Source organism: Megalobrama amblycephala, linkage group LG4, assembly GCF_018812025.1.
Source record: "Megalobrama amblycephala isolate DHTTF-2021 linkage group LG4, ASM1881202v1, whole genome shotgun sequence".
Classification (NCBI taxonomy): domain Eukaryota; kingdom Metazoa; phylum Chordata; class Actinopteri; order Cypriniformes; family Xenocyprididae; genus Megalobrama; species Megalobrama amblycephala.
The window spans coordinates 9238437-9252128 of NC_063047.1; the positions used below are offsets into that span (position 1 = coordinate 9238437).

The 13692-nt window shown below is 36.1% G+C and overlaps 1 protein-coding gene across 6 annotated transcripts in view; it reads left to right on the forward strand.

The window, feature by feature from the left end:
* Positions 1-5564, forward strand: part of nsmfb (NMDA receptor synaptonuclear signaling and neuronal migration factor b) — a 33983-nt gene extending 28419 nt beyond the window's left edge. For all 6 annotated transcript variants that reach the window (XM_048187293.1, XM_048187289.1, XM_048187287.1 and 3 more), the window contains 2 exons: positions 992-1067; positions 1650-5564. In XM_048187293.1, the coding sequence (XP_048043250.1) occupies positions 992-1067; positions 1650-1747 (174 nt within the window). In that variant the 3' untranslated portion in view covers positions 1748-5564. The remainder of the gene's footprint in view (positions 1-991; positions 1068-1649) is intronic.
* The last annotated feature ends 8128 nt before the right edge of the window (positions 5565-13692 follow it).

A 13692-nucleotide genomic window follows, 5' to 3' on the forward strand; every position in this document is an offset into this window, starting at 1 on the left:
TTTCTTTAAAAATCTACTTTTTCGAACTCCTCCTAGACCGTTGCTCCGATTTTCACCAAAATTGAACCGTATCATATTCAGACCATGCCGACAAAATGTTATGGATTTCAAGTTGATAAGTAAAACCGTTTTTGTATACCGGAGCAATGAATTTGAGGCATGATGCAAAACACACTGTATCTCTGCAATGCTTTGACATATTGACAGCAAACTTTGCAGTTGTCATTGTTAACTCACTCTGACTATACCGCATGAATTTGGTCACAGCGCCACCTATTGGTGGAAAGTGATAAACCAGTAAATCTTTATTATTGACTGTATATGTGATTTTTCAGCTCTTTTGACTAAAATGATCCTAATAGGTCTTTAATTGCTCACTGTTGCAGTTGGTCTGATGCTTATGGCCATGTTGGCTGGCTTGTTGTGCCGCTTTTGTGCTTGGCCCCGTAATTGCTGCTTGCAGCTATATTTATTATTATTATTATTATTGTTGGAAACTTGTTATTGTTGTTTATATATATATATATATATATATATATATATATATATATATATACATACACACACAATATTTTATATTTTAAGTCAATAATAATAATAATGGTTAAAATTAATTACTAATTATAATCATTATTAATTATTAAATATTGTGTGTATATAACAAGTATTCAAAAAATGTACACAATTTATATAATACACTAAATTGTTAGTATATAAAAATACTTTAGTTTTGTGTATTTCTCATTTGCGTTCATTAAATTATATTTATCAAATATATTATTTATACTGTAATCAACCTCCCTTCTTTCTGAATATTGGTATCAGCATTGAACATGGAAAAGCTGTAAATATATTTGTAATATCTGTTTTTAGTCTTTATTTGGAATATTGGGAGTAATACCGATGTTCTTTTGAAAAGTTGAAGATTTAACAAAACTGTGAAAAGTGAACTAAGAAAAGTAGTGAAACCAAAAATTTCTCTCATCCTCAGCTTTTTCAAAACCTCAAGAGACTGATGAAACCTCATGCCATTGAGTTTAAGTCTCCGCTGGAGCTGTCAGCTCAGGGTGAGTTTACTATACACACACAACAGAGATGACCACTTACATATTCTGACACACATGCGTTAAACAAACTACGAAACATGCATTTGAAAAAAATAATAATAATACAGTTATTAATTGTACCTTTACATCGGCTATGGTGATCTGTCAAATAAACACTTGCATGGCAGATCACATACAGTATGGAGAGTCCTATGTGCCGTGTGAACTCTGACCCCAACCCTCATCCATGCCACCGCTATTGATTTGACAGTAATTATTCTCCAATTAAAACCTCATTATCTTCTCCCACTGTTTCTGTCTCTTCACTGGACTCAGGAGGCCCACTTGCTCCCCTCCCTGTTCTTCTATCTCCTTTTGTCCCCTGTGGACTCTACACAGCTTGATTTGCACTGTTGAGGATAATTACCACCGTTTTTAAATAGAGAACTGTATTTAAAACACCCACAAATGCCTATAAAGGCTTCCTAATGTAGATCTATTTTACACAGAGGATGGTACAGTAGAAGTGTGACGTGCTGCCAGTGATTTTATGGTCTGATATTTTAAGGAGAGCTAAAAATGTTGTGCTCTTTCCACTCTCAGGTAAGGAGATGATCGAGATGTACTTCGACTTTCGCCTCTACCGCTTGTGGAAGAGCCGTCAGCACTCCAAACTTCTCGACTACGATGACCTTCTGTGACATTGCGTCATTGGTTTAAGCAGCCCAAGAGGCAGGTAGCTTACTTTAGGGCCCACAAGGCAACGTTCCCTCCTGAAAGAGAGAGCCTGGGCGGAAAAGTCCTGGGGTGGAGGAGGAAGATGATGAGGTTGAGGATGAGGATGGATGACAATGAGAAGATGTTCGAATTCTCAGCCCTCAGATGTAACAAGAGGGGAAGCAGCCATTACTGTTACTGTAGGTGCTGTGTGTTCACCCCATCCATTTGAGCTTTCAGCCTGACAGAGAAACATTCGGTAGATATCAGCAGGTCTCATCTTTTAGCCTGTGTGAGGTCTAGAAAATAATGTTCAATTTCTTTGAAAATTGAAAAAGCCGTGATAAGAAGGAAAAATAAGAACAGATTTGTTTTCTCGTATTTTTGAGTAGCTGTTCTTGTGGGGAACTAGCAGGGACAATGAAACAAGGCCATTTACTAAACAGGACTAGATGTTCTTGTTATTTACTATTTACAGGTGCAGGACAAACCTTGGAACTACATAACTGTTGTATGTACATATTCACTCTAACTCTATAAAATAATACTGTAATTTATATTTCAGCATAATATTGCACTGTTTTAGTTGTTAAAGTATGGTGTTTTTTGTTTAGGATTCATGAGAGGGAATATAACTCAGGTTTCATTCGTTTAACTGACCTCCCTCTGTACTGTACCATCTTTAGATAGAGAGAGATAGAGAGAGAGAAGAAGAAGAAGGAAATTAAATAGAAACTTGTTTTAATTCAATAGGAAATTGTTCAGTTCAAAGGACTGAGCTACCTGAGTGGGGTTGAAATAACACTTGATATCTGTATCAGGGGCTTTGTGTGCGTTTAAATTACGCACTGTATGTGTAACATTAAGGCATGTGTAGATAGAACTCATTATAGATCGACAGATTTTGTCTTTTAGCTTCAGTGTTTTTCAAAAATTTTCTAGCATCTTAAGAAAACATTGAATAAGATTTTAAAAATTGATTCAATTTGAATATAGACAATGTTAGACAGTGAATTTGCGCTCAGATCGTCTCATATTTGTGTATTTTTCTGTTCCTTTGTTTGTCGTAAGTTTCTGTATGTATTTGACGTGATGTCACACTCTGTTTTGTGGTGTTCTCTTTGTAGGTGAAGGATAACTGATCATTTACCATTTCTGATAAGTCAAAGTGCAATTGTATCTGCAGTATTTCTCTTTTCAATAGTAAGTGGTACTGTATGTTACCGTGATCATGTTTTGAATATCAAGATTAGCTTTTTTTTATAGTATACAGGATAGTACATTTTAGCCTTTAAAGTGGTTCTCTGTGGAGAAAAATGTTCTCAAATCTCTGTAGTTGGTGCGTGGGTGTGTTTTGGATGCGCCAAACAGATAAAACAGTAGATGGTTGTAATTTTCAATCATCACAAGTGGATGTTCAAGTGCAAAACAGCAGCAGCTGGTGCAATAGACAGTCCAAAGCATTTCATAGAAAGCTGCCAGAGAGAAAAAGTGCAGTGTGGTTAGGATTACTGGTGTAATAACGTGAAGATGAGAATGCATTGCAATATCCAGTGAAAGCGAACAGGAAAAATATCCCTAATATCGCTATATTTAGAGCATAAAGCCGTGGAGAGTATGTTCAGAATTACACGTATATCCATGTCTGTGTTTGTGGTTGAGTTTTAGCTTTAAAGATGTGGACAGGAGCAGTGAGATGTCAAGGATGCATATCTGTTTTCCTTGTATTGATCCATCACATCTCTTTTCATCTCTGACCACTCGTGCAGATGCCCCGAAAATCAAATAAAGCACAAAATCTGTGTATCCGCAGGGCCATCAGGGGAACGGAGTGTATTTGGATTAGATCAAATTATAACAGCCTGACCGCTTCTTTACTGAGGATATGTTCAGACAATTGCATGTCTTCGTATGGCTTTGGATTTTGGCTTCCAAGCTCATTTTAACTCATGTAATCCTCCCTGCTGTTTCTACCAAAGTCATTGTATGCTATAAGACTGTAAAATAGAGGGTTATGAATATATATATATATATATGATCTGATCTGTGGATGTAAAAGAACATAGCATTTGATTTCTTGTGTGTTGTCAATGATTGAGCCAATGGCACATGAACCATAAGGACTCCGCAAGAGCTCTGAGGATCATGGAGCCATTTGGATTTGCTGAAAAGTCCATGGCAAGTCAGGTGTAAAACCTGTGAAGACCTCCCTACTCTTGCAATAAGTGTATGCCATATGGCCTCATGATTATATGCATCAGAAAGCTCATATAGTCATTAAGTCATGCTAGTTGGGATTAAGGAAATGAAAGGAGAGTTTGATTGAAGAACTCAATTTAAAACATGCATGTGTCTCATTCCTAATAAATCTATCATTGTGCATCTCTCTCCAAACTATTTTCTGTAGCAATAGACATTGTAACATGAGCTGCATTGTTTCTAGGACACACTGTGCTGCTTCTAGGACACTGTTGTCTGAATATCTTTTGGATGCTGTTTATGTTTCCAACAGCATCCGTTTTATTTTTACCACAGCCACTGGCTTTGCAGCGTAATGGAGAGAGACATATAGGGTGTTATTGAGCTTCGGGCAATAATATTTAAAGGCTCTGGGCAGTTTCTCTCTGTTAATTGTACAAATTATTCATGATTCCCACATATAAAGCAATTAAACGAAATGGTTAGTTGTGATGCTAATTCCAACATGAGCACCGAGATACATTATAAGCTTTATGAAAACACAATATTAGTATTAGTTCCCTTTGGACATTGTGGAGCAAAGCCTGATATTTTGAGATTTAAAGAGAATGTTTGAATGCTTCTGATGTGGATTTGATGTGCTACCCGCTTGGGGAAGAGAAAATACCTCCAGGAGCCTGATTTTGACCTAATATATGAAGAATATTAGTTAACACTTTATTTTACAGTGTTCCCTTTACACATTTTACATGTAGTTACTAACAACGGTAAATTATACATAGTTACATGCAACTAACCCTTAACTAAATCCTAAGCCTAATTATATAGTAAGCACATTTTATTGATTAATATTACTCAGTACTTAATTGTATAATTACACTGTAAAAAAGGGCACCTTAAAAATAAAGTGTAACTGAATATTACATTTCTTTTTTTATTTCTTTTTTTAATGTTTGGACTGTTACACTGCTTCAAATGTAACTTTTTTTTTTCCAGCAATTAAAAGCAGAATTTTTTAGTTTATATTCTCTAAGGTGACATCCTGCTGTTTGATATGGAGTAGTTGATTAGATGAAATGCTGAATGATTGACAACATCATGATTGCACCATTAGACACTTGGTGGTTTTAAGAGAAATACTGGAAGGTTATTCATTTATTTATTCATTTTGAGTCTTGCAGTGTCCTTCTTATTTTCTGAAAAGCCTTGCTAGTGAAACTAATCACTTTAAAGCATTGTCAGTAGCAATGATAATACTTTTAATATAGCCTATATTACAATAGAAAGTCTTGAAGAGTGGTGACAGTAAACATGTATGGTTTTCTTAGTCTGGCTAACATTGCCGAATACAGTATATGATATAATAGTGTTTAGTTCAGGTAAATGGTCAATATTTCTTAAGCAAATTAGCTCATCTTGACCGAGCTTAAGCTCATAGTTTCTATCTCTTTAGCTCAGTGTTCAGAGTATTTACAATGAAACGTTGTATTCAGGAAGGTAGTTTGCTCTAAAACTGTGTTTTCTTGTACAACCTCTTCACAGCAGTGAACACTGGAAATGTTTCTATTCTGTTTTACAGTAAAATGTGCCCAGTTTTAAGTGGAATTTTGTCTTGAGTCTTCTTTCATCAATTCAAGTCACCTTTATTTAAACTGTACAGCACTTTATACAATACAGCTTGTTTCAATGCAGGGAAATAACAGAATCAATGATGCAAACTTCAAATTTGACTGTAAAGCAGTTCTAAAAAGACAATATTCGGCTCAAATCAGTTCAGTGTGGATTCAGTTCTTTTCAATAACTGTAAGTCACTTATGAAACAGATTCAATTCATCTATAAAGCAGCTCTGCAAAAGACAATAGCGTCATTCAAGTTATGTTCTCATCTGATTGTCAAATCAATTATTACTGAATATTAAGTATCTTTAAACCCCAGCTAAGCAAGCCAAAGTCAACAGTGGCAAGGAACTAGAGAACCAGAAGGAAATTAAACTGGGTGACATTTGCTTCGATTTGCTGTCGTTTTCTCAGTCTATCCATGATGATCTCCAAATGCTGTTTGTACACCATACCTGTTCACACATCACGTGACCCTATACGTGCGTTTTGGAGAAAGGATGGATAGACCCGTGCGCACATGCCTACGCAATTACTCACAACACTCCGAGTGGAAGCAGCCTGGGCTGGCAGCGAGTAATCCAGGGGGATCGTAGTTCTTTTCTCAAAGGTCTGGTAAGACTGTGGGTAATAGAAAAAAAACTGTGGAGAGATTCCCTGTGGTACAGAACAGAAAGCTGTCGGGAAAGGTTGCCATGCGCTTCCATTAGATACAGGAAAAACCGCTGTTCAGCATGAACTAATCTAGGGCAACCTCCCTCTGTCTCTTTCTTTTTCTTTGTCACTCCTTTTCTTTTTCAGTTTCTTGTTTCCAATAGTGACCCGAAAAGCAGTGGAGGCCACTCTGCCAAATCTCTTGACATAATCACAGATTGCACTCTTTAATTGGTGCTGCAGCACTGGAGTTGAGAAACTGATGGTCTCAAGAGACTTTTGGTTCATTAAAAATAATGAGTCAGATAAGCTCATCAGCACCACAAAAGCATTCTGTGATTCAATTGGAAAATTTAAACATAAAAACGTAATTAAAAACATGATCATCAACATGTATAAAGCAATGGCCTTACAAAAAGAAAGGGAGAGAAAGAGAATGATCACCGTTTTGCTGGTCAAGCATTTTTATTCTGTGTGAGAGCATGGAGGACGAAGAAAGGGGGGAGTAATCTCCGACCAACACAAACACAAAGAAGAGAGGGGGGAGTATCTCCGACCAACACAAACACCAAACAGGCTGACAGAGAGAAACAAAATGTGTTCTCTGGGATTTACTGGCACATATACCAAGGACATAATGCCACTTATTGTTACACAAAAACAGTGTAAAGTCCAAATACCTACTTGGAATATGTAATATATCACATCTGCTAAAACATATTCAACCACCCACTGCTCTCATGCAGTTATTGATCTTGATGGACAAGAAGTGTACAGAATTCAAAAATGTTTTTGGTTTTGTTCCAAATCATGTTAAGGGGCGTAAAGTCGATGTCCTTACAATAACAGACCAGCGTGTATCTAATAAATGATTAATTTAAGAACATTTTTAAGTTCTTAACAAGTTTACTGCAACAATGGAGCTGCAAAGTTTACATACTTCTGAAAATCCAGCGCTTAGTTGATCCTGGAAAATGCTTGTTTTGTGTCACGGCATTTGTTTCTAGGTGGACCATTAAAGAATGCAACACACATCTCCCAGATATCCTGTAGAATTCAACCAACCAGATGATGACTTTGAAAATCCTGAAGTGTTTCCAGTTAAGTGTGCCATATACATCAGACAAACAGCCAATGATCTGTGGGCGTGATGTCTGAGGCTGAGACTAGGGTAAATTTGACATAAGAAAAAACACAATAAGTGAAGTTCCTAAACATAATTTCAGGAGGAGTGAATCCATAAAATCTTTCAATTAACTGCAGGAGCATTTAAGCAGCCACTCACCTTGCTTCGGCATCAGCTATTTTGGCATCCCTGCACCTCCACCAACATAATTTAGGCATCTTGTTACCAGACTCATCTTCCAAGCATTAGTAATCCCACTGGGGGTTATAACTAAGCTTGAGTTGAAGCTGCTTCCTCAAGCCCCTCCACTGCAGACAGCAAGCCAAACGATAGCTTAACGGGTTAGTTCACCCAAAAATGAAAATAATGTCACACACCTGTAAGACCTTCGTTTATCTTTGGAACACAAATTAAGGTATTTTTGTTGAAATCCGATGGCTCAGTGAGGCCTGCATAGCCAGCAATGACATTTCCTCTCTCAAGATCCATTAATGTACTAAAAAATGTTAAATCTGTTCATGTGAGTACAGTGGTTCAATATTAATATTATACAGCGACAAGAATATTTTTGGTGCGCCTTGTAATTATGAGCCATTGTAATTATAAGCCATAATTATGCAAAAAAAACAACAAAATAACGATGGCCGATTTCAAAACACTGCTTCATGAAGCTTCGGAGTGTTATAAATCAGCGTGTCGAATTCTTGATACGGCATGAGGGTGAGTAATAAATTACATTATTTTCATTTTTGGGTGAATTAACCTTTTGAATATTATATGGGCAAACAAACTTGTGAAAATGGCAGAAGTGTACCTCTATTGTCTTCACCATTCAGATTTTTTACAATTATCTGCAAATGTATGATTAATTAAATGTATTATATATGGGGTATATGTTACATACATAATGTAACATTTTTTATGGATGGTTGAAGCATGTTATCAAGTTGAAATTCAAATAATAATAATAATAATAATAATAATAATTTATTTAATGTTTAATATAATTACTAATTAAATACATAAATAATAACAATGAAGAGTAGATTAGATGAATAATAACGAATGGAATAAGATAAAGATTAGGAAAGTGCCATCCTCATACTTGATCCAACCTGATGCAATGTTTTGTTTTCCAAGCTATTTCCAGCTAAATGGCCTTGGGGTCTCTGAGACCCCATACAGAATTTGAGAGATAATATCTCTGTAACAGTCAGGATAACAATTAAAAAATACTGTACTGTGCAAACTGTAGAGAAAGAAAATGCGTCAGTAAGAAAAGTGAACTTTAGATTAATGAAGCTGATATGCTTTTCTTCAATCTATCAATTTTAAGATAAGGTTTTGGTAGGTTCAATCCTGAGGCTTAGATTAATATTTCATTGAATGTCTGCAAACTAACATAAGGGTTAACTGAAAGTCTGTCGGCATTAGCTTGCCTGCATCAGATGTTTGCTCCTTCAGAAGGTTAACTGGATTAAATTCAGATATAAACCATAAATATCATCCAGGCTTAGACATCTGCAGATGCATGCAGAGGAATAGAGTGTAGACAAGGAGGGCAGCCATGAGTTCTGCTAGGTTATGCATTGACATGCTGCAGTGCAATGGACTGTGACCTATTGCGCCAACGGCTGCCATAAGAAGGTGACCGAATCCAAGCTGAGGAAAAGCTTCATGACTTTTCCTACCTCATACAGCAATTACTGCTTGACACTTGCTCGCAGAAGAGAGAGCGGCAACATTGCATCATCTATTTCCAGTTGGGTTATTAGGCGTGACTGGCTTGAGCATCTTGGTGTCTGAAGTGATTAAGGGAATATGTGCTGATGGGAGAAGGGAGCTATTGGGTGCATTGCCCCAGTGCATCCATCATGATTATGTGAAGCTAGGGAATGCTCCACCCCGCTTTGCTTCACTGAGTGATAATAATAACGCCATGATGCCACAGGTGATTGTGGGGGCTGGTGTGTAGATAGAAAAGCACCACTGAGATTTTCCATGTATTGCTGTTATATAACATTTTCACATTTTGTTTCAAATTTTATGACCATGTGAACTATGGTGATGTTTGTGCATACTGATAATTAACAAAACTGATGATACTGTATCATGAATATTTCGAGAACAGTTTTCAAGAACAATCTTGGATACTTGCTGCACCAGCTCTCTTATTGTTGGGCTACCTTTATAGAGAATAATTGGTGTAAAAACATCAGAATCAGCAAGTAACACACTGAATTAAACATAACATTTTAAAATAAAAAGACTGAAATAGCATTTTCTTGTAAAACTTAATAAACTCCAATAATATTCTTTGTTTTATTTACAACTTAGAATTTTTATGTTATAGTGTAAAAAGAACAAGACCAAGTGAGTTTTGCTGGATTTGCAGTATTTCAAGAGTATAGCTACTGATATTTATTATTTTTTCACTTGATTTGTACGATCAAGACAGGTTGTCCGTCTAGTTGTGGGGTTTTTCAGTGACACTTTTTTCTTTGACTCTGCATGTTGTCTTTGCACCAGTAGTTGGTGTCTTTATGAGTGAGTCATTAAATCAAGTATTCAACCGATTCATTAAGAAACACTGATTCATTCAATAACAAAACAAGGCAGTCTTTATGAGTCCTTAACTGTGTCTTATATCTAAGGCTGCACCATCCGGAGGTCACATTTGTCAGCAGCATATGTCATCGAGCCTGTATCATTTCAGAAAAGCAACACTGATTCATTCAGGAATGAAACAAGTGACTTTCTGAGATTCAGTGATTTATTGAATCATTCACCTAACTGATTCTGTGATTCTGACTGACAGTGCATTCCAAATGGGATATATTGCCCTCCGAAGGGCACTTCGGAGTGAAAACAATCATAGCCGCCATATTTTTCTTTTGTTACTTATTTTTTATTTTGAATGTTCTTCAGATCTCCTTTTACAACAATTACTTGCACACAGAAACAATATCCTTTACAGGGGATCATAACATTCACGCATCCTTACATGTATGATCAATTCCACAGAAAAATATGTCCAAAAATTAACATTAACAACATTTAAAGCAAACAATTTGAACAAAACAAACATCAACTTAAAACAAAACATGGGTTGTATTCAAGTTCCCCTGGCAAATATAACTAGTTAGTTCTAATGGTCCTCCATCACCGTCATTAATGGTGCCCATCTTTCAATAAAAAGTTCCCTTTGTAATCTCAACGAATAAGTAATTTTTTCCATAGTGTAAATATTTCTCAGAATTGTTAGCCATTCAGCTTGGTTTGGTGGCTCATTTTTAAGCCACTTTATTGTAATGGCTTTCTTTGCCGCTATCAGTAATATCTGTAATAAATACATCTTTTTTCTGTGTATCACTACTGGTTTAATCCCTAGGATTGCTATCAGAGGGTCTCTTATCAGATCAACATTCAATACTTTATTAATATATGTAAAAATGGATTTCCAAAAGTTATCCAACAAAGGGCATTGCCAAAAAATATGTGAGTGAGTAGCCATGGTCTCTTCACACCCCCTCCAATGCTGACTTGATTGATTCGGATTCATTTTAGCCACAACTTGTGGTGTTCTGAAAAATCTGTTATTTATTTTCCATTGGAATTCCTATAGCCGCCATATTAAAGGGTCGTTCCAAACCGAAGTGCTCAAAACTGGCTTCAAAGGGCCCTTCGGAATGAGGGATTTCGAAGGGTACAACTGATGGACACTTCAGAGGCCCCCATGATCCTTTGCACAGGGAAGTTGTTTGACGTCACAGAATGGGTACAGGGGGTTCTGAGTTTTACCTATAAATGTAAATTTTACCTATAAATGTATGTATAGTATTTTTCTATACTACAGTAATATTTATACGAGTTAGATTTGGTACATTATTATGGTCAAAATTATATTGTACTTCAACAAAAATACTTAACAGATCAGTCCATTCAAAATATAATATACATTATATTTAACGTAAATAAATAAATAAACTAATGTTAAACAAAATGCATGTTTTTTAGGGGGTTAACCAGCGTACAAAATGTGCAACAAAGTCGCTTCCTTGATTGTCTCGTTAAGATGACGCAGAAGTGCATTCCAAATGAAGAGTTTTTTTTTACCCCTACACCCTTCATCCCTTCGAATCTCTCACTCCGGAGAGTAAACCCTTTGAAGGGATTAGGGCATAGGCATGAGCCCTTCCAAATGCTTGAAGATGTAGAGTTAATTCAGTTTCATCATTGGCTCAGCCCATATATGGAATACAGAAGCTGAGAATGTGTTGAGTGGTTTTCATGATTTTGAAGGGTACGAAAAGGAAAGGCGAAAAACGTCGTCAGAGAAGAGAAGAGATGTCTCTGCAAGTGGGAGGGGAAGATATTTTGATTAAAAATTATGAGGGTACATGAATTTTTAAAAATAATGATATGCACAGATAAATAATTTATAACAAATACTTTAATATTCCATAAAAACAATAATTGTCAATTTTGATTTCAAGCTGGCGTAAACGATTTGGCTGCTAGCAGCACCAAATGAAATAGGAAAAAATAGTGATGTTTCCAGATTGCTTCTCCACAGGCTGCCCCAAACTCACACCATATTTTTTGAGTGACAATTACGCACAGGCTGCTGTCAGATTCTTTTATGCTGTTTACTGACTCAAGAGCTTCAGGCTGTTACTGAGTGTTATTACTCAGGATATCTGTGTCAGTGAAATTTGTCAGGTTGTAGTGACATTTTATGCGTGGTATTTAAAAAATAATCACAGCTTTACCTTCAGTGTTTTACCTCAAAACACCATTTCAGATGTCTAGACAGTTGTTTTGTTGTTATTGTTTTACTAAAATGGATTACACAGCAAGTGGTTCAGTTATTAACCTAGTTGTCGATATTAATCAGCAAAAAGAATCAGACTTCTAACTGACTCGCACCCCCCTAATGTTTGCTCGTTTATCCATGATGTGCTTCTTTTTCGGCACCAGCTGATGCTATCATGCTACTGATTGGCCTAATTTACCTAATCAGACTGCAGTAATGACTCATAATTACAAGAGGCTGTCTTCTCATTTATCTGTGAATACCGTCTCAACATCAAAGTGTCCTCGACACATCATGTTCCTCTTGAGTGTTGAACATTTCAAATGTAGGTCTACCAAACTCCACAACAGGACTTTTTGTTAGCAAAGAGCACTTTGTCAAACTGTTGTGCATTACATACATTAATACAAAATCAGCATTATTAATTAACATGCTCACTAACCAAAAATTGGTTTTCAAGGCCTGCTGCTCACTAGAGGTGAAAACACATGTTGACGGCGACTATAATAGGAGTGAGTCATAATGGATGTGAACGGCTGAATATAAGCACACCTGTGGCAATTTCTCACGGTATGTTACATAAGTGATATTTAAGCTAAATAACACTGGTTGTACTATTTTGTGTTCCCGCAGCGCATGTACTTATTTTCAACCCAGTCGTTCAGCAAGTTGAGTAACACATTTTTTTGACGTGGCCCCGTGCTAATACACGTGTATGTGCCTGACATAGAGTGTTTTTACCGCTAACCTTGACCAGCAGAGACGTCATGTCCTGACTCTTTGTGCTTCTGCTCTTGTCTCAGCGTGAGTGCCGTGTCTTTCCACATCAGGCCATCCTGACAGAGTGCTAGCAACTGCTGAGAGTATTTATTTGCAGTTTTATTGCTGAGAGTGGCTGTTATGTGAGTAGCTGACTGTCCAAAGATGAAGGTTTTCTGAAAATCTCATCATTTGAAAGAGTGTGAGGTAGCTTTTGGTAGAAAGCTGAATAGCTATTACTTAGTTTATTTAGAACATGTTCCAATAAAGCTTTACATTTAAAAAAAAGTTTTGGTTATTTAGAAAGACAAAAGTCATATAAATGACAAATAATACAAACATTTAGCCACTTACAAACAGTGTTGTCCACCCTTATTGACTTTCTTACGCTATACAACAATTAAAGATTAAAACTGAAAGAAACTAACTACTGTATAAACACTTCAATTTTTTAAAATTCAGTTTTATTCTGTTTATTCATAAGTAAGAATGTTTTCCAGAGGGGTTTAGTTCAGTTATTTTCTGAAATAAATTAATACTTTATTTACTTCAGAAATAATTCTCATTTGCTGATTTGGTGCTCAACAAACATTTCTTCTTATTAATAATGCTGAAAACAGATGTGCTGCTTTTTGTTTTGTAGTTTTGTGATTACAAAAAAATCCAGGAAACTTTGATAAATGCTGTAACAACAATCTTCTGTAACGTTATAAATGTCTTTACTGTCAATTTTGATTAATTTAATGCATAAATGTTTG